The sequence below is a fragment of the Aethalodelphis obliquidens genome, unplaced genomic scaffold (assembly GCF_003676395.1).
Source record: "Aethalodelphis obliquidens isolate GAN/ISIS:26980383/991018 unplaced genomic scaffold, ASM367639v1 scaffold9, whole genome shotgun sequence".
Lineage (NCBI taxonomy): Eukaryota > Metazoa > Chordata > Mammalia > Artiodactyla > Delphinidae > Aethalodelphis > Aethalodelphis obliquidens.
In genome coordinates, this window is record NW_020837953.1 from 39,861,694 (window position 1) to 39,879,320 (window position 17,627).

The following is a 17,627-nucleotide window of genomic DNA, read 5'->3' on the forward strand; positions in this document are numbered from 1 at the left end:
TCCAGGAAGCTGCCCCCCCCTCCCCAGGTGATTAGGGGGATCCTTGACCATAGCTGTGTCACCAGCTCCCAGCAGGTATTGGTGGAATGAATGTCTGAAAGAGCCCCGCTGAGCGCGTCACCAGCTGCTCCCCATCTCTGCTGAGTTCACTGAGCAAAGAAATGAGAACACCTGTTCCAGCCCATGAGGCTTACCAGCTAACTTTAAAACTGTTCATTTTATGTTTTAAGTGTGGGTTATAGTTATTCGTGAATAGCTATGACATTCATGGGTCCAAGTTCAAAAGGGGCTTAGCAACAGTTTCCCTCCTCCTGTCTCTCACCCACTCAGTTCCCTTACGTGCAGGCAGCCAGAGGCATCAGGTTCTTCTAAGTCTTCCCAAATAAATGTTATGCGTCACCAGGCCAACGTGAACCTATCTCCTCCCCCCTTTCTTGCATTTACATAAATGGTAATATACATGCTGCACAGTGTTCCGTACCTCGCTCTGTTCACTTCATTGTATTTGTAACTCAGAGAGACATTCTTCGTATCAGTAGGTAAAAAGCATCCTGAGCCTTTGTTATGGCTGTGCAGTATTCTGAGGAAGGCTGTGCAATCATATATAAGCGTTTGTGTTCAGTCTTTTGCCCTGGCATACGATGCTGTGATGAGTAACCTGTGTGTAACTGCCTGGGGGACATGAGTTGGGTACCGTGTGAAGGCTGCCGGTGAGTCAGGCTTGGTGAATTCGAGATTAAAAAGAAAACTAGCCCTCCTTGGAGGCTTTAAGCATGCAGCATAACTGCAGGAGTGGCTTTTTTGGGGGCTCTTGGAGGCAGGGGGTGGCCAGGAAGACCCTAACTGCCCCTCTGGTAGGAGGAGCCCATCGTGTGTATGCTCTCACCCCAAATGGCTCACCCGCACCCATCCACCCATCTGCTCACACACAAGCCAGCCAGAGCCTGGCTGGAGGAAAGGGATGGTCTGACTTGGGAGGGGTCGAGAGGGCTGGGCTCAGGGTTCTGGAGCAGAAGAGCATGGGAGTTCTGTCTCTCCCGCCTTTGGGCAGCCCTGCTTTGTGCGGGGCTCTGAGTATAGTGGGGAGGGGCACCCTCGGCCTGGTGCATGGAGAACCCTCAGGGCATGAGAGGGGCTTGGAGGGATCTAGAGCAGGTCCTGCACCCCCTCTAGGGGGATTCCTGTTCACCACTGACAGTCCAGCATCCACAAGAGTCCTGGACATAGTAGGTACTTAATAAGTTTTTGTGGCCCAAATGACTAAATGACCCCCAGTCCCCTCAAAAGATAACCCAGTGGGCTTCCCCAGGTCTCTCCAATGAAGCGAGGGGTTTGTAACTATAAGGCAATTTTTACATGGATTCCCATGTTTCCTCACATGCTGACTCAGTGTAGGAAGTCCTCCCTCAGTTCCTCAGTGACGTTTCCTGAGATAATCAACTCCCATGGTCACTTTGGGTCACTGGTGGACATTATGGTATGCCACCTGACCCCCTCTTCAGGGCAGAGGCATTAATTCCCCAGCTGCTATGAGTGTTGGCTTCCGGCTGCTCACAGCAAGTCCCTTTCCTGGAATCGTCTACTGCCAATTCCCAAGGTTACAGTCCCTCCTTGGGGGCAGCGACATCCAATGTGGGGAGACAAAGGGCAGGCTGCTTGTCTTAATTCAGGACAACTCCGAGGGCCCAGCCCCAGAGCATGCCAGGGGACTTCCCAAAACCTTTGTGGTCACTACATCCCAGTTCATCGTCTCCCACTGCCCCCCAGACTCCCTCCCACCTATGGTTCCTAAGAGCACCCTCCCACCATTCCCCCCACCCCACCCCCGGCCCAGAAACCTCCTGTGGGCAGAATCTGTTTCCGGGAACCAGACATAAAACAGTCACCAAACAATCTCAATTCAGAGGTTTGAAAGTTGAATCCCACACAAAAGAAAACCCCTTAATTTGCTTTTATGAAATTAAATCTATCCTCCCCCAAAAAGGTGATAATTATGTGATGGGATAGAGGTATCAGCTAACACTACAGTGGTCATCGTATTGCAATATATAAATGTATCAAATCAACACGTTTGTACACCTTAAACTTACACAACGTATATGTCAATTATATCTCAATTTTTAAAAAGTTAAGTCTTTCCCGTTAGGATTTAATGCAGCTGCAAAACTTAGAACTCTGGAAAGGGGATGCTTGGCTTCTTTCTTCCCCTTCTATCTGTCCAGCTGGCAAGTGGTGGTTCCTAACCGGTAGTAGGTTGAATAATAGCCCCCGAAAGATATCAAGGCCCTAATCCCTGGAACCTGTGTTATCTCATATAGAAAGAGTCCTTGCAGATGTGACTAAGAATTTTTGAGCTAAGATTATCCTGGATTATCTGGGTGGGCCGTAAATGCCATCACCAGTGTCTTTATAAGAGAAGCAGAGGGAGTGACATACACAGAAGGAGAAGGCAACCACCACACAGGCAGAGACTGGAGCGATGCAGCCACCCGCTGAGGCACGCCGACAGCCACCAGAAGCTGGAAGAGGCGAAGGGTGGATTCTCCCCTAGGGCTCCGGAAGGGACCCGGCCTTGCGGACATCTTGATGTCAGCCCAGTGAAACTGGTTCTGGACTTCTGGCCTCTAGAACTGTGAGAGGATAAATTTCTGTTGTTTTAAGCCACCGAGTTTGTGGTAATTTGTTAGAGCAGCTGCAGAAAACTAACGTGATTGCAGGAGAAGGGAGGGGAGATGGGTGTTAGGGAGGGAGGGAGGCAGCAGGAAAGTTCTTGCTCCTGAGCGCCATCACAAGATGCTCTACAGGGCTGGCAGGACTTAAACTGGTGCTGTCTCTCACTCGGGCTCCCCTGGCTCCTTTACTGATGCCCCGCATCCCCCATGAGCGGTTGGAGGAGGCTCGCTTGCACTTAGCTGATACAAGGGCCGCTTTAGCCGTCAGCTCATCTCTCCAGCCTTCTGCAGCTCCAGGAATCTGGCAAGGGCTTCCGCTTTTGTCCACTGAGCTCATTCACTGCTCCAGGCTGCCCTATTGGTCAGGTCTGGGGACAACCTCACACCAGCTTCCCCTTGTGCACGGCCCCTTCTGTCCACAAGAAACACTTGTGCATCTTCTGCCTCCGCAAATTCCAAGCGGGGTGGGGGTGGGGGGAGCTGATGCTCTTCAGAGAAAGAAGCACATGGTGACCGGGTTTATGGATCCCTTTCTCCTTAGTCTGTGTGAGGGCAGACACTCCGGATGACCATCTTTTTCCACCATCATGTTCTCCACGACCCACCTGAAAACAGCATCTTTGGGTGTTTTCTGAGCATCTCAGGCTCTATGGAGCCAAAATCTGGCCTCAATCATCAAGACCTCAAGTCACCAAGTTTTATTTTCTTCAGGGGAATCTTACGTCCTAATGTCAGGGCCATAAAAGAAAACATATGAAAAGGACACAGGGGGGACTAACAACCTCACTCCACGAAACCCATGGCTCCTATTCTGCGCCACGTCCAGCTAGACGGAGTGTGGCACAGCAGAAAACAAGAGGGACAAGACTCTGCTTTACAGGGCTTTCTAGCTGGTGGAACGGAAATGACAAATGGGAGAGACAATGAGAATTTGCTGATGTCTGAAACGTTTGCGTGTTTGAAACGACAGTCAGTTCTCCTGTCCCCCTTGGGTTCTTGCATTCCATGTCTGTTGCCTTTTTTCCAAAGGACAATGTGACCAGGAATCAGGCTGCACCTTTGCCCTCGAACCTGATAAATATCGCTCTGTGGTATCCGAAGCCTGAGGCTGCCACGACTTCATCTCTGCTGCTCTTTCCTGCCGAGTGTCCCTGTGATCCAGTCAACTTTTTATAACTTTATTTTTTTAATCCTGAAATACAGAGGAGTGCAGTTAACATACACACACATTAAAGCAAATAATCAAATGAGCATCTGTACACCTCAGGCAGTTCACCTGGCTGGCTGTTTGGAAACTGACTTCAGTGCAGCTCTGGGGATGTGCTGCACCCCTGGGGGGGGGGGCTCAGCCCTCCTCCTCCCCCCTCAGTCTCCCTCAGAGGCTCCTTGGGAAGATTAGAATTAACTAGGCTCAGATCACAGAAAATTTTATAGACCCAATGTATGCCCGGTAAAGAAAGACATATGCAGGAATGTTGGCCTTCAATGTATCCCGGTCGAACCTTCAAGTTTGTAATATTCAATTCGACCATGACAGTGAGTGAATGAATAAATGAATGAATGCCAGGAGCATTAGCTTGGCCTCACATACAAAGTGACTGTAAAACGTCATTGCAGGGGTTTCCCTGGTGGAGCAGTGGTTGAGAATCCGCCTGCCAATGCAGGGGACGCGGGTTCGTGCCCTGGTCCGGGAGGATCCCACATGCCGTGGAGCGGCTGGGCCTGTGAGCCATGGCTGCTGAGGCTGCGCATCCGGAGCCTGTGCTCTGCAACGGGAGAGGCCACAACAGGGAGAGGCCCGCGTACCGCAAAAAAAAAAAAAAAGTCATTGCAGCTTCTCACAGCAGAAGTGAGTTTTCAATGCCATGACCATGTTGGGGTCCTCGGTGAGGATTTCAGGGGCTGGGGCACAGGGGAAGGAATCAAGCCACTGCCCAGAGGGGTGATCCTCCACCCCTCCCCGGGAGCCAAAATGTCCCCAAGAGCTCTTGCTGTGCCTCACTGCAGGGGACCAGAGCCTCTGGCCAGGATCTTCCGGGGACTGGGGGACGGGGGCGCAGAATGGGCTCAGGGCACCATGCACCACCACTTGAAGGAGAAGGGCTGCCGGCGCACGTTGGTGCCGCAGTGCACATTCCCCTGCTGAACGTGGTAGGTGTAGAAGTCATCGATGAAGGTGCAGTGGAGGCCCAGAGGCTCCAGCAGGGACCGCACCTTCTCCTCCAGGCAACAGCGGCCGTTGATGATGGGCCCGAAGGGCTTGGGGGTGCCCAGGTGCTTCCCCAGCACCAGCATGTTCACCTGCAAAGAAGCGGGAGCCCAGGTCAGGGGCAGCAGCGTGCAGCCTGCGGCACCATCTGAGTGCCCCCTTCCTCTTCTGACCTTTGGAAATAACAGCCCCACTTCACAGATGAGCAAACTGAGGCCCAGGCCGGTAACGTGAGCTACTGAAGGCCACCCAGCGAGTCTAGGACTTCTACTCAAATCTCTCCGACTCCGGGGTCCACATTCTTAACACTGCTCTCTCCTTCCCCACTGCCACCCTGTGGCAAACTCGATTACTCAAGGCCCAGCTCAAGTACCACCGCCTCCGTGAAGCTGCCGGTGAGTTAGCCATCCTCCTCTGTGTTTCCATAGCTCCCAGCACAGTGCCTGGCACAGAGTAGGCACTTAATAAATATCTGTTGATATGATCTGGTGAATAAGTGACTACCTATTTTGGGGCACCTTCCATATGTTATACCTTATGTAAGTGACTATGTTTCCTCCGTTATATTGGGAGGTGGCCTGGTGAGGTGAAAGGATGAGGATTTGGGCTCCAGGCCAACATGGATTTGAATCCCAGCACTACTATTATATAGCTGTGTGGCCTTAGGCAAGTCACTTCGCCTCTCTGGGCCCCATCAGCAAAGAGAACCCAAACACATTTCCATTGCTGTGACAATTGGAGAAGAACCTGTATGCAGAGTCTGTGCCAGCTCGTGGTAAGCACGGAGTAAGTCTCCAGGGCTTACGAGTCACCGAAGGGGCATCTCACCGCTCAGATGTAGCCCATGCCAAGTGCCTGGCACTCCTCATTTCTCCGCCTGTTCCATGCCCAGGCCCACGCCCCCACCGCCCATCACGGGGCTCCTGGGAGAGTCATGGCTCAGGCTCCAGCTCCCTCTGGAGCCGCGCACAGTGGAGGAACGAAGTCGGCCCTCAGCATAGCTGATTACTTCATCTGAGATGCCTCATCCCCCATCTGTCAGCATCAGCTTTCTTGCCTGGCTGGGCTAAACTGGAGAAAACATGAAATGCTTGGGGCCAATTTTATTCCAGGGGTTAAGAGGAGGGTGCCCCCTCCTGTCTCATTTTAGCCAAGGAAGCTTTATTCTAAACAAAATCTTCTGCAGCACTTCAGTGCATGAAACAGACAAAATCTAAACCACTGCATTTGAGGTCCTACCTTGGAACCCCAGGGCCCTGGAGAACCCAGTTTGAAGACCACTGTGCCAGGGACTACAGGCTCTTCCCTGAACTGTAATCCGCAGCTGCAGCGGGAGAGGGGGCTGAAGGACCCCAGTAGAATTGGGTGAGGTTTCTGCCTGGCCTTTGGGTATTCTTGGAAGAGACACAGCAAGAGGGCAGAGGGACGGGAAATATATACCAGGCGACTTCAAGATGTTGCTGGGGTCAGTTAAAAGTTCTCGACAAAAGTGGATCTCCCTCAAGTTCACCCTTCAGACAGGTGAATCCCACTTAGCCAGGCAGTGCCAGCCTAACCTCCTCAGAGAGGCCTTCCTGGACCAGTCTGAAAAGGTGCCCCACCTTTATTCCCTTCATGGTACTTAATTCGACCTGAGAGCATCCTGCTTGTTGCTTGTCTCCGCCCCCCAGAACCTGCCCCATTCCTACCTCACCTGCCACCGAAAGTCCACAGGGGGCAGTTCAGCCAGACCCCAGGCTCTGAATCCCACCTCTTGCCAGGGACCTGGTCTCCCTGGGCATCATCTGTAAAGTGGGGGCGATGATAGTCTTTGACCCCCAGGTGGTTGCCTAAAGCCTCTGTAAGGCGGATAGGGCCGTGCAAACCCCAACGGGTGAGGAGCCAACCAAGCCTCCTGGACCCAGTGCCCAGCTGGCCTCTCTGACTTAAGGCTACTCAGAAGGTCACTTCCTCACCATGTTTGGGAAAAAGGCTTCCACCTTGAGGGTCCCTTTGAAGCCTTTCTGGAGCTTGAAGAGCTGGGGGATGTCCACGATGTCCCCTTCCTTCACGCCCAGCTCCTGTTCCAGTCGATGCATTTCTGGGGGGGCGGGAGGAGGGGACGGCGGTGGGCGGGGCGGGGCTAGCACGGGGCGGGGCGCGGACTGCCGTTGGGGAGGGGCAGGTGGGGCTGAGGCCCGGCCAGGGGAAGGACCACGGACAGGGTCAGGAAGGCGGTGATGGGCACCTCCTTTTCCTCCCTCCTTCCCTCCCTCTGCTCAGTCCCTCTGCCTCTCTTTTCTGCTTCTGTGTCCCTGCCTTTCCAGTCACTCCAACGCTTGGCCTCTCTCCTGCCTCTGTCCCTCTGTTTCTGAGAGTTTCCCCCATCTTTCTCCAGCTCCAGCTTTGCCAATTCTCTCTCCTCCCTGCATCACCTTGTGTGTATTCCTGTAGTGGTGACCAAGGTCTCCTCTCTCTCTTTCTCTCTCTCACACACACATTGACCCAAATCCCAGGGCTGTTCATCACTGAGCCCGTGGAAGGCTCTGCCTTGGGCCTCTAACCACAGGGAAGGGGGCTGGAGGTGGGGGTGGGAGTGTCGGGTCTGCCCGGGATATGGCATCTCCTGGGCAGCCAGGCTAGTACCTCCACATATGAATTATGTTCTCTCAGTTTCTCGTTTGACAGAATGTCCTTTATTTTCTGCTGGGTTTTGTCTGTCATGGAGAAAAAGAAAAGAAAAAAAGCAGATGAATTCAGAGGTCCATTTTGCTCTTCCCAGCAGGTCCAGTCGGGGCTCAGTTTTCCCATCTATAAAATGGGGGCAGCAATGATTCCTAAAATATAGGTTTATTATGAGCATCTGGGAGGCAGATGACTTTAATAAAATAATCTATCAGGGTAAGTTCTCATTAAGAGTTTTAACTTCGCTCCCTTAAATTCTCTTATCTCCAAAGGGATCCCGTTTCTGGAGGGGCAATCAGAGGTCTGACCATTGCCTGATGCTACAGGACATATACAGATATTAGGTGAAAACTCTCAGCCATGGTGACTTCAACCTCTGACTCTGACCAGTGTCTGTGGATTTCACTGAAAAAAATATTTTATTCTGTGCTCCACCCAGACTGAACTTTTTTCAGGTCCTCAAACACATCTTGCGTTCTCCTGCCTCTGTGCCTTTGCTGTTCCTTCTGTCTGGAATATCTCTCTTCCTTCCATCCCACTGCCCCGTTTGCCTGGCCAACTCCTGCTCATCTCTCACGCTCATGCTTGATCTTCGCCTCCTCCAGGAAGCCTTCCTTGAGCTCCTCTCAGACACCCCTCAATGCCCCTGTGTTTAGTTGTTTCCTTGACTCACTTTGCCCTGGACTCTGGGTCCTGAGGGCAGGGAGCTATTCTGCCCTGTTCATACAGCATCCCCAGCACTTAGCACAAAGCCTGGTGCTCAGTGGCTACTCAGACGTCTGTTGCCTGAATGATTCCGTCTGGCAATAGGAGACCATGTGAAGGCAGAGGAAGTTTCCCAGGTAAAAGAACAGGCACAGCCATCTTACTCTTGACCCCTTGGAACAGCAGAGCCTCCCCATGGCCTTCCTTCATTCGCTCCTGGAACAGTTTGTAGCAGGACCTGGGGCTGGCCAGGAGCAGCCAGAAGCCCTGGAGGCAGAAACCCTGGGGTCAGAGGTCAGCTTTGCCCTGGGTCTCCTAAGGAGGAAGGCTCTGCTGGGGGTACGGGGAGTGTGGGTTTGGACCTGGGCAGGCCGCCTCTTACATGCCCCCTCCTGGGGGTGAGGGAAAAACAGAGTCAGGAAGGTAAGGTCAGTCACCCCCAGGCAGAGGCAGAGCTGTGTTTGGAAACCCAAGAAGAAGGCATGTGGCTTCCTCCAGGGAGCCCCCCGGACTGCACCTTCTTGTGCACTGGACCGAAGTTCAGGAACTCATCCACGTGGCCCACAGACAGCCAGTCGGAGTAGAGTTTCACAGGGGCCTGCACCTGCTGGGCACTGAGGAAATCCTGCAGGTCCTGGTGCGTCTCCTGGCTTTCCTTGCTGCCAACGCGGGGTTAAAGGAGTGTTATGGGGAGATGGGGGTGGGGGAGCCAACAAAGGTGGGGATTAACAAGGAAGTCTCTTCGGGACTGGGACTTGGCGAAGGGGTCAAGGTTCTCCTTCAGGGAAGGGATTCAGGACCCTGGGATACCTTTTTTTTTTTATTACATCTCCATCTTCATGAGAAGACCGGGCAGGTGACACACCTCTCATCCCGTATTAGTTTCCAGCTGCTGCTGTAACCCAATTCGTGGCTTCAAGCAACACACGTTTCTCTCTTACGGTTCTGAGGTCAGAAGTCTGGAATCAGTTTCGCTGGGCTAAGATCAAGGGGTGGCATGTTGGTTCCTTTGGAGGCTCCGGCAGAGAATCCATCTTCTTTCCTTTTTCAGCTTCTAGTGGCCATGTTGGCTGGTCGCCTCTTCTTCCATCTCTTCAATGCCCATCACTCCAACCTCTGTTGCTGTCATCACATGCATTTTCCCACCGCAACCCACCTTCCTCCCTCTCACAAGAAGCGCTGTGATTACATAGAGCCCACCCAGATCCTGAGAATCCCCATCTCAAAATCCCCAACTTAATCACATCTGCAAAGCCCCTGTTGCCATGTAAGACAGCATCTGCTTCTGGGGATTAGGCCACATTTGAGGAGCCATCATTCGGTCTACTTACTGCACCTATAGCTCGGCTTCCTACAAGTCGACGGTCTGTACCCTGGGGCTTCATGGGGGCCACAGACTCCCTGAAAAGAGATTCCAAATAGTGAGCTTGGGTGCATTTTTCTGGGAAGATGACTAGTCTCAAGGAGGTCTGTGATAGCATAAGTCTAAAAACCATCATTTCCAAATCGTCCCTTTCTCTCTAAAACCCATGCCAACCTGACTTCCTCCCCGGCTGGGCCGTCAACACTGCTCCCTCGAGGTCTTCGTGGTCACACAGCTAAACCCAAGGGCAGTGCCCAGGCTTCCTTGTCCATTAGCAGCATCCGAGTCAGCTGGTCACCCCCATGTCCCTCCCACACTTTCTGCACTTCGCTTCGGCCATTGCTCCCTCTCAGCCTCCTGTGCACTGGGGGCCCCAGACCTGGTCCTTGATTCACTCCCTCCTTTGACGATCTCACCCAGTCTCACGAAATACCACCCACGTGCTGACCACGCCCACGTTTATATCTCAGTCTGTATTTCCCTCCCAAACGCCGTACATGTGGTACAATGTCTGACTTGGATGTTGACTAAATATCTCACATTTGCCCCAAGCAGAACTGCTGATCCCCACTTCCCAGCTCCTTGTTCCCTGTGCCTCCCTCAGTCCTCCCATCTCAAGGGATGACACCTGCCACTCACAAGGGTCAAAACCTGAAGTCATCTAGGCTTGTCTCTCCCTCACAGCATCAGGAAATCCCATTGGCTCTGTCCTCAAAACATGTCCCAAATCTGGCTGTTTCTCACCCCCTCCCCTGCTCCCCTGGTCTGCAGCCCCATCATCTTTCCAGTTACAGCACCAGCTTCATCCCCACTCTCCCTGCTCCCACCCTTGCCCCACTGCCGTCCATTCTCAGTGGGCAGCCAGAGGTTCTCTTTAATAACATCAATCAGGTCATAATTGTCCCCTGTTTAAGACTCTGCAATGATTCCCTAGTTTCTCAGATTCTAAACAAATGGCTTTACGATGGCCAAGAAGCTCACAGGATCCGTCTCCCCACTACACCTCATCCCCGTCACCTCTCTGCCTCTCCTACCACTTTGCTTCTTGCTCACTCAGCTCCACCCCTTCAGGCCTCCTCGCTATTCTGTGAACATGCCAGGCATGCCCTGCCTCAGGGCCTTTGCACTGGCTGTTCCACCGCCCAGAACACTCTTCACCAAGATATCTACAGAGTCAACTTCTTCACCTCTTTCCTGTTTTGGCTCCAGTGTCAGCTTCTCAAAGAGGCCTCCCCTGACCATTTTATTTAAAATTGCAATCCAGTCCCCCCACCACTCTGGCACCTGTGAGCCCCTTGATTCTGCTCTTTCTTTTTCTGTAGTACTTGATTTCACCTCCCAACATATAACGTAATGTATTTATTCATTAAACATATTGTTCCTTGTCAATCTCTCTGGGCTAGAATGTCAGCTCTATGAGGGCAGGGGCCTTGGCATTGCTCACCAATAGATTCCAAGTGCCTAGAACAGGGCTGGGCACAGAGTATGTGCTCAAAGAACATTTGATGAATGAATAGCAAATTCATCCAAGTCACTGCCCTGGCTGTCGCCATGAGAAGAAAGCTACCTAGGCTGCAGGCTTGGATTTCTGCAGGCGAATGAAGCGGTATCCATGGTCTGGAGAAGGGCCCCCCAACCCAGAACAAGATGTGCAGGAGATGCTCACATGTGCTACTCGCTACAGATTCCAGCACAGGCTTAGAATGTGGCCAAGTTCTCCTCCAGTCTTTCTGGTTCATCAAAGATGAAAGTCCCAGAGCGGGTGATGCAAATCCACCCTTAACACCCGCTAACCTCCCGTCTTAACAAGCGGAGGGTGAAACCTGGTTCGGAGTTTCTGCAGTCATTTGTGTGGAGCTGGATTTAATAGCACTCTTTTGTTTTCATTCTCTTTAACTTCAAGGTTCAATGCTTCTACTTATGGCAAGTGCTACTGGTGTTCCACTGACCGGTTTAAAATGTACTGATGTTGTCTTGTGGGAGAACACCCACCACGTGTAAGCTGCATGCTAAGTGCCTGGTGTACAGTGATGGGCACTACGGCCCAGGCATGCCCTTGTGGTGCTTCCAGTCTAGCGGGGAGACAGAGGATGGAGAGTAAACAGTCCGGTGATTTATAACAGAAGGAACCAGCAGTGCTACAGTGGAGAATGCCAGGGGCATGGATGTGTCCTTCAGTACCAGGATGGCCTCACTAAGGAGGGCATTGAAGCTGAGACCTGAAGGTGGAGAAGCAGCCAGACATGTGAACCGGGAAGCTAACTGGGAAGCGGGAACAGCATATGAAAAGGCCCTGGGGCAAGCACAAGTTGGGTACATTTGAAGAACAGGAAGGAGGTCAGTGGGGGGCCAGTGGGGCTGGAGCCAGGTGAGGGACAGGGAAAGTGGCCCATGACGGGGTTGGAGAAGCAGATGGGGCCGTTGCCTGCCGAGGAGTTTGACTTTTTTTTTTTAACATCTTTATTGGAGTGTAATTGCTTTACAATGGTGTGTTAGTTTCTGCTTTATAACAAAGTGAATCAGCTATACATATACATATATCCCCAAATCTCCTCCCTCTTGTGTCTCCCTCCCTCCCACCCTCCCTATCCCACCCATCCAGGTGGTCACAGAGCACCGAGCTGATCTCCCTGTGCTATGCGGCTGCTTCCCACTAGCTATTTTACGTTTGGTAGTGTATATATGTCCATGCCACTCTCTCACTTCGTCCCAGCTTACCCTTTTCCCTCCCCATATCCTCAAGTCCATTCTCTATGTCTGCATCTTTATTCCTGTCCTGCCCCTAGCTTCTTCAGAACCTTTTTTTGTTTGTTTTTTAGATTCCATATATATGTGTTAGCATATGGTATTTGTTTTTCTCTTTCTGACTTACTTCACTCTGTATGACAGACTCTAGGTCCATCCACCTCATTACAAATAGCTCAATTTCATTCCTTTTTATGGCTGAGGAATATTCCATTGTATATATGTGCCACAACTGCTTTATCCATTCATCCGATGATGGACACTTAAGTTGCTTCCATGTCCTGGCTATTGTAAATAGAGCTGCAATGAACATTGTGGTACATGACTCTTTTTGAATTATGGTTTTCTCAGGGCATATGCCCAGTAGTGGGATTGCTGGATCGTGTGGTAGTTCTAGTTGTAGTTTTTTAAGGAACCTCCATACTGTTCTCCATAGTGGCTGCATCAATTTACATTCCCACCAACAGTGCAAGAGGGTTCCCTTTTCGAGGAGTTTGACTTTGATCCCAATTCTTTTCCTGAGTGATTTGAATACCCCAGACGAGAGTGGCTAAGAGACCGTCGCAGCCCCCCTCTTCCGAGGCTGTCTGTGGGTTGGGTGAGGACACCTGTGCTGTGGTGTCTGTCTGTGGGCCTGGCAGCTGGCTTGTGACGTCAGAGAGCCTAGCCTTCCTCACTCTTGGAGACATGGCCACGGAACACAATAGGACTGAAATCAGCGAGAAGGGCCAAAGTCTCAGCACAGCTGGCAAATTCATCCTGCTGCTCCTGAAACAGGATTAACCTGATTCTGTGGCAGAGAGACACCAGTGACCCCAACTAAATTCCCTCATTGTCACCACTCAGCACAGGAGAACAAGCGAGTTAAACTCAAGTTTCTTTTCAAAGCCTCCTGCGTGGGCAGGGCTGCTTCCTTTCCCCTTGGGGCACAGGGTGCTCCTTGGAAAGCCATTCACCACAGCAAACCTTGCACCCCGCACTCTTTCCTTTGTTTTCCCTGGTGCCTGAGGTTAGGGGGCTGTCCAGGCTCAGATCGCAGGCCTGGGGTCTTACTGGGAAAGCAGGGAGCAGGGTGCTCATGGCCCAGTTTGAATTCTAGCTTCACTCTCTTTTTGTGTGACTTTAGGAAAGCTGCTTCACCTCTCTGAGCCTCAGTTTCTTCATCTATAAAATGGGTCTAGGACTTCCCTGGTGGCGCAGTGGTTGAGAGTCCGCCTGCCGACGCAGGGGACACGGGTTCGTGCCCCGGTCCGGGAAGATCCCACGTGCCGCGGAGCGGCTGGGCCCGTGAGCCATGGCCGCTGAGCCTGCACGTCTGGAGCTTGTGCTCCGCAACGGGAGAGGCCACAACAGGGAGAGGCCCGCATACCGCAAAAAAAAAAAAAAAAAAATGGGTCTAGTGATAGCATCTACCTTAGAGGTTGTTAGATTAAATGAGTCAGCTCATGTAAGAATTTAGCCCTTTGAATGCCACAGAACGCGTGCTCAATAAATGTAACCATTATTATTACTATTATTATTATTGTTCTTTGCTGAGTTTGCCCGAAACTGCCAGGTTAGTCAAGCATGACTCACTAATATGTCACCCTCGCCCCACCCCCCAAACACACGTAGAGACCTTGGCTGATAAAGTCACACCGAGGAAGTGACCACTCTGATCCTGAACACCCCCATGTCCCAGAGGGAGCCCCCCAAAGACCAGCCTCCCACCCAAAAGACAGAGCCTCCAGCTGGACATTGGGGAAGGTTCTGGTCCTGGCCCTACCCTCACCTTCCAGCAAGAGCATCTTTTTTTTTTTTTTTTTTTGGCCGCATTGCACAGTATGTGGGATCTTAGCTCTCCGACCAGGGATTGAATCCGTGCGCCCTGCAGTGGGAGCGTGAAGTCTAATCCACTGGACCGCCAGGGAAGTCCCAAGAGCATCTATGGAGAGGACTAATGTCCTCGGCAGGGTTTTCCTGAGGACAAAGTGAGCTCATGGCCAGAAAGTGCTCTGGGAAGGGAAGAGCCAGATCTCATCACATCACAAAAATGCCCCGCAGCCACCTGTGTGGTGGCTGCTTGGGCAGGACGCCCCGGCCACCTGTGTGGTGGCTGCTTGGGCAGGACGCACACCTGCAGGATGCTCAGCAGCAGGCGGGGGTGGGAGACAGAAAAGGAGGAAGGAGGCCTCAAGGCAAGGGTTTCAGCACTGGTGCCCATCCCCGCCTAGTACGTACCAGCATGCATTTGATGGGGAAATCCTTCAGGCCTCTGTTCCTTGGGGAGGCAAAGACCACGGGCAGCGTTTTGTGTGGGGCTTGGATGCAGCCGATCTCCATCTCATCCTGTGAAGAGAGAGTGCAGGGGAGGCTGTTACGTGCGCTGCCTGGGTCTCAACCCCCAGCGCAGGGATGGGGGTGTGGAACCATCCACACGCTCCCCCTTGCCGTCAAGGGCAAACGCACGTGGGACATTCAACTCCAGAGGAGGGGCTCCGGGAAAGCAGAGCTTACTGTCCTGTATTTGAACCAACGTGTAGTGGAATCAATGGCGTGCCCTTCACTCTCGCTCCTGGTAAGTGCCCGGCCAGATGCCAGGGACCCATGGTGTACGAGCCTGTCCTCAAGGGGGGATCCAGGAGCTGGGCACTCACCACCCGGTGCTAGGAGGTGATGGGAGGGAGGTGAGGGGTCTTCGGGAACACGGAGGAGGGACTCCTGATTCAGTTGGGACGGGTCAGAGGAGAGTTCTTAAAAAGAACCTACTTTATAGCACAGGGAACTCTACTCAATGCTCTGTGGTGACCTAAAAGGGAAGGGAATCTAAGAAAGAGAAGACTTATGTATATGCGTAACTGATTAACTTTGCTGTACAGCAGAAAGTAACACAACATTGTAAAGCAACAATACTCCAGTCAAAATTAATTTTAAAAAAAGAGAAAGAGGGCTTTCCTGGTGGCGCAGTGGTTGAGAGTCCGCCTGCCGATGCAGGGGACACGGGTTCGTACCCCAGTCTGGGAAGATCCCATGTGCCGCGGAGTGGCTGGGCCTGTGAGCCATGGCCGCTGAGCCTGCGCGTCCGGAGCCTGTGCTCCGCAACGGGAGAGGCCGCAACAGGGAGAGGCCCCCGTACCGCAAAAAAAAAAAAAGAGAGAAAGAGCATTGCTGAGCTGAGGCTGGAGGGCAGCAGTAGCTCCGCCCCAAAGGAGGGCAGGTGAGGCCCCAGCCGAGCCCATGGGGCAGAGACGGGGAGGGTGCAGAAATGAATGGGGTACACATCCTGCCTGTATTTTAGCAGGCAGGCGTGATCTTGGACACATCACTATTAGCTGAACCATCCGAAATTGCCATTCTTGGAGGTAAAAAATGGTGGCATATCAGCCATTTCTTCTGGTTCAACCTGATTTAACACAGATGGAAGGATGAGAAAGGAAGAGAGGGTATTATCTGGAGGTTTAGAAGAAAGAGGAATGAATTCCCGCTGGAAGGATTGAGGACATTTATGGAGGCGATTCGAGCTGGGATATGACGGGACTGATTTGGACGTGGGGGTGGGAATGGGGAGGGCGGCTGGAGAGAAGGAACAGGGCTATGGGATGGGGTGGGAGCAGGGCGGGCAGCATGGAAGGAGAGGCACGGAGGCTCGGTCAGCCCGCCAACTGCCCACTAGCACCACCCAATGCCAGGTTCTCGGTGCTGAGCTGAATGAGACTCCCTCTCTGCCCTCAGGGGGCTCATGGCACGACGGGGTGGAGGGGGAGCCTGGCACAGAGACAGAATGGTGATCCAGTGTGGCCGGTGTGGGACAGCCAGATTGAGAGGCAAGCTGAGAAGGAGGAGATGGGAGCCATGGAAAGTGCTGGAGCAGGGGTGTGGCCTGGCCTGGTGGCCGAGCCCGGGAAGGCTGGCTTGGAGGGAGGCTGCTAGGGGGAATGGTTGAGCTCCAGCCCCCTGAGCTTTGCAGCATTTCCTCAATTTCCTGAAGTTGTCTGAGAGTTTTCAAGCAGGAAGGTGGTCATCTTGGTGACCACGGCGGGCGTGACGTGTCCACAGTAGATGTCAGTGGAGTCACTTGCCTGAGCGCTCCGTCTGTGAGGACCCTCAGAGGCTCCTAACTCCCCGCCTGTCTGAGGAAGGGTGACCAGCCAGGTGCTCGGCCGAGCCCTAGGAGCCCAGGTCCCCGTGTCCCTTGACCCTCAGGGCTGCGCCTCCTGTGTGCCCGGGCCACGCACCTGCATCCACCGGTCATTCGTGCTCTCCTCCTTGGCACAGACCCTCAGCCTGCACCTGGCTTTCTTGGCCAGAGCAGCCACTGACTTCAGGAAATCCTCATTTGCAAATAACCTAAAAAGAACAGAAAAAACAACCTCCTTAGTGCCCTTGACTCAGCAGCCAGTGGCCTTGGCTGGCCTTGAGGGGGCAAGCTGGACCCCCTGGGGTGTCTCTAGGGATGGAGCAGGACCTCAGGGCTGGATGGAGGAGGGGAGGGGCACGGTGGGTGCTCCAAGGCACCTGGAGCCTGGACAGAGACCACAGCTCACCCTGTGTCTCTGCTCTTAGCAAGCATAGCTCACTGAACTCTGGTAACAACCCAGGAGGGGAGCTAGTGGGCAGCCTTCCACCGAGGAGGAGACAGAATGAGGAGGTCAGAGCTCAAGGTCACGCCATCTGGGTTCGAACCCAGGCCTTGCTGGCTTCCAGCCTGCGTCCTGACCATGGGGTTACATTCTCACCCCTTCTGCCCCAAAGCAATGGGAAGAGGAGAGGGGAAGGTCCCCCTGTGACCCCGCATTGTTAGCAGGGGCTCTCAGACTGCAGGAGCCTCCCCGGCAACTCGTCCCGTCCCCAGAGTCGAGACCCAGCGGTTCAGAGGCTGGCCCAGAACGTGCATTTTAACTGAGTGCCCAGGGGTTTCCGGTGCAGAAGACTCACAGGCTGCCCTCTGAGGGGACAAATTATTACATATTACAGTTATTATGTGCAGCAGGGAGACATTGAGGGAAACGAGCCCTGGGAAGCTGGCGTCTGGGGAAGCCAGGCCCTCCACATAGAAGTCTGTGCTGTGATGGCCACCCTGGGGCTCCAGGGGGTGAGAGGGGTGCCGTGGCCCCAGGATCATGCCGTACCTGGAGGGCTGTCTGTCTGCTGGGAGAGAGCAAGGGAGGCTCAGGTCTGCGTCCCTACTTCTGAGACCTTGTCTTCTTGGTGTGTGATGCCTTCCCAAGGCCGTGGCATCTCACCCCTAAGGATCCCTCACAGCGGGATCTGGCAGGAGCCTCCCCTTAGG

At 53.1% G+C, this 17,627-nt stretch overlaps 1 protein-coding gene across 1 annotated transcript in view; it reads right to left on the reverse strand.

Annotated features, from left to right (window-relative positions):
* Positions 1–4,739: 4,739 nt before the first annotated feature.
* Positions 4,740–17,627, reverse strand: part of PADI4 (peptidyl arginine deiminase 4) — a 32,722-nt gene continuing 19,834 nt past the window's right edge. Inside the window, 11 exon segments of the mRNA XM_027108294.1 lie at positions 4,740–4,973; positions 6,837–6,943; positions 6,946–6,961; positions 7,507–7,577; positions 8,415–8,517; positions 8,768–8,909; positions 11,748–11,832; positions 13,036–13,126; positions 14,579–14,686; positions 16,573–16,684; positions 17,323–17,482. Coding sequence (XP_026964095.1) covers positions 4,740–4,973; positions 6,837–6,943; positions 6,946–6,961; positions 7,507–7,577; positions 8,415–8,517; positions 8,768–8,909; positions 11,748–11,832; positions 13,036–13,126; positions 14,579–14,686; positions 16,573–16,684; positions 17,323–17,482 — 1,229 coding nt within the window.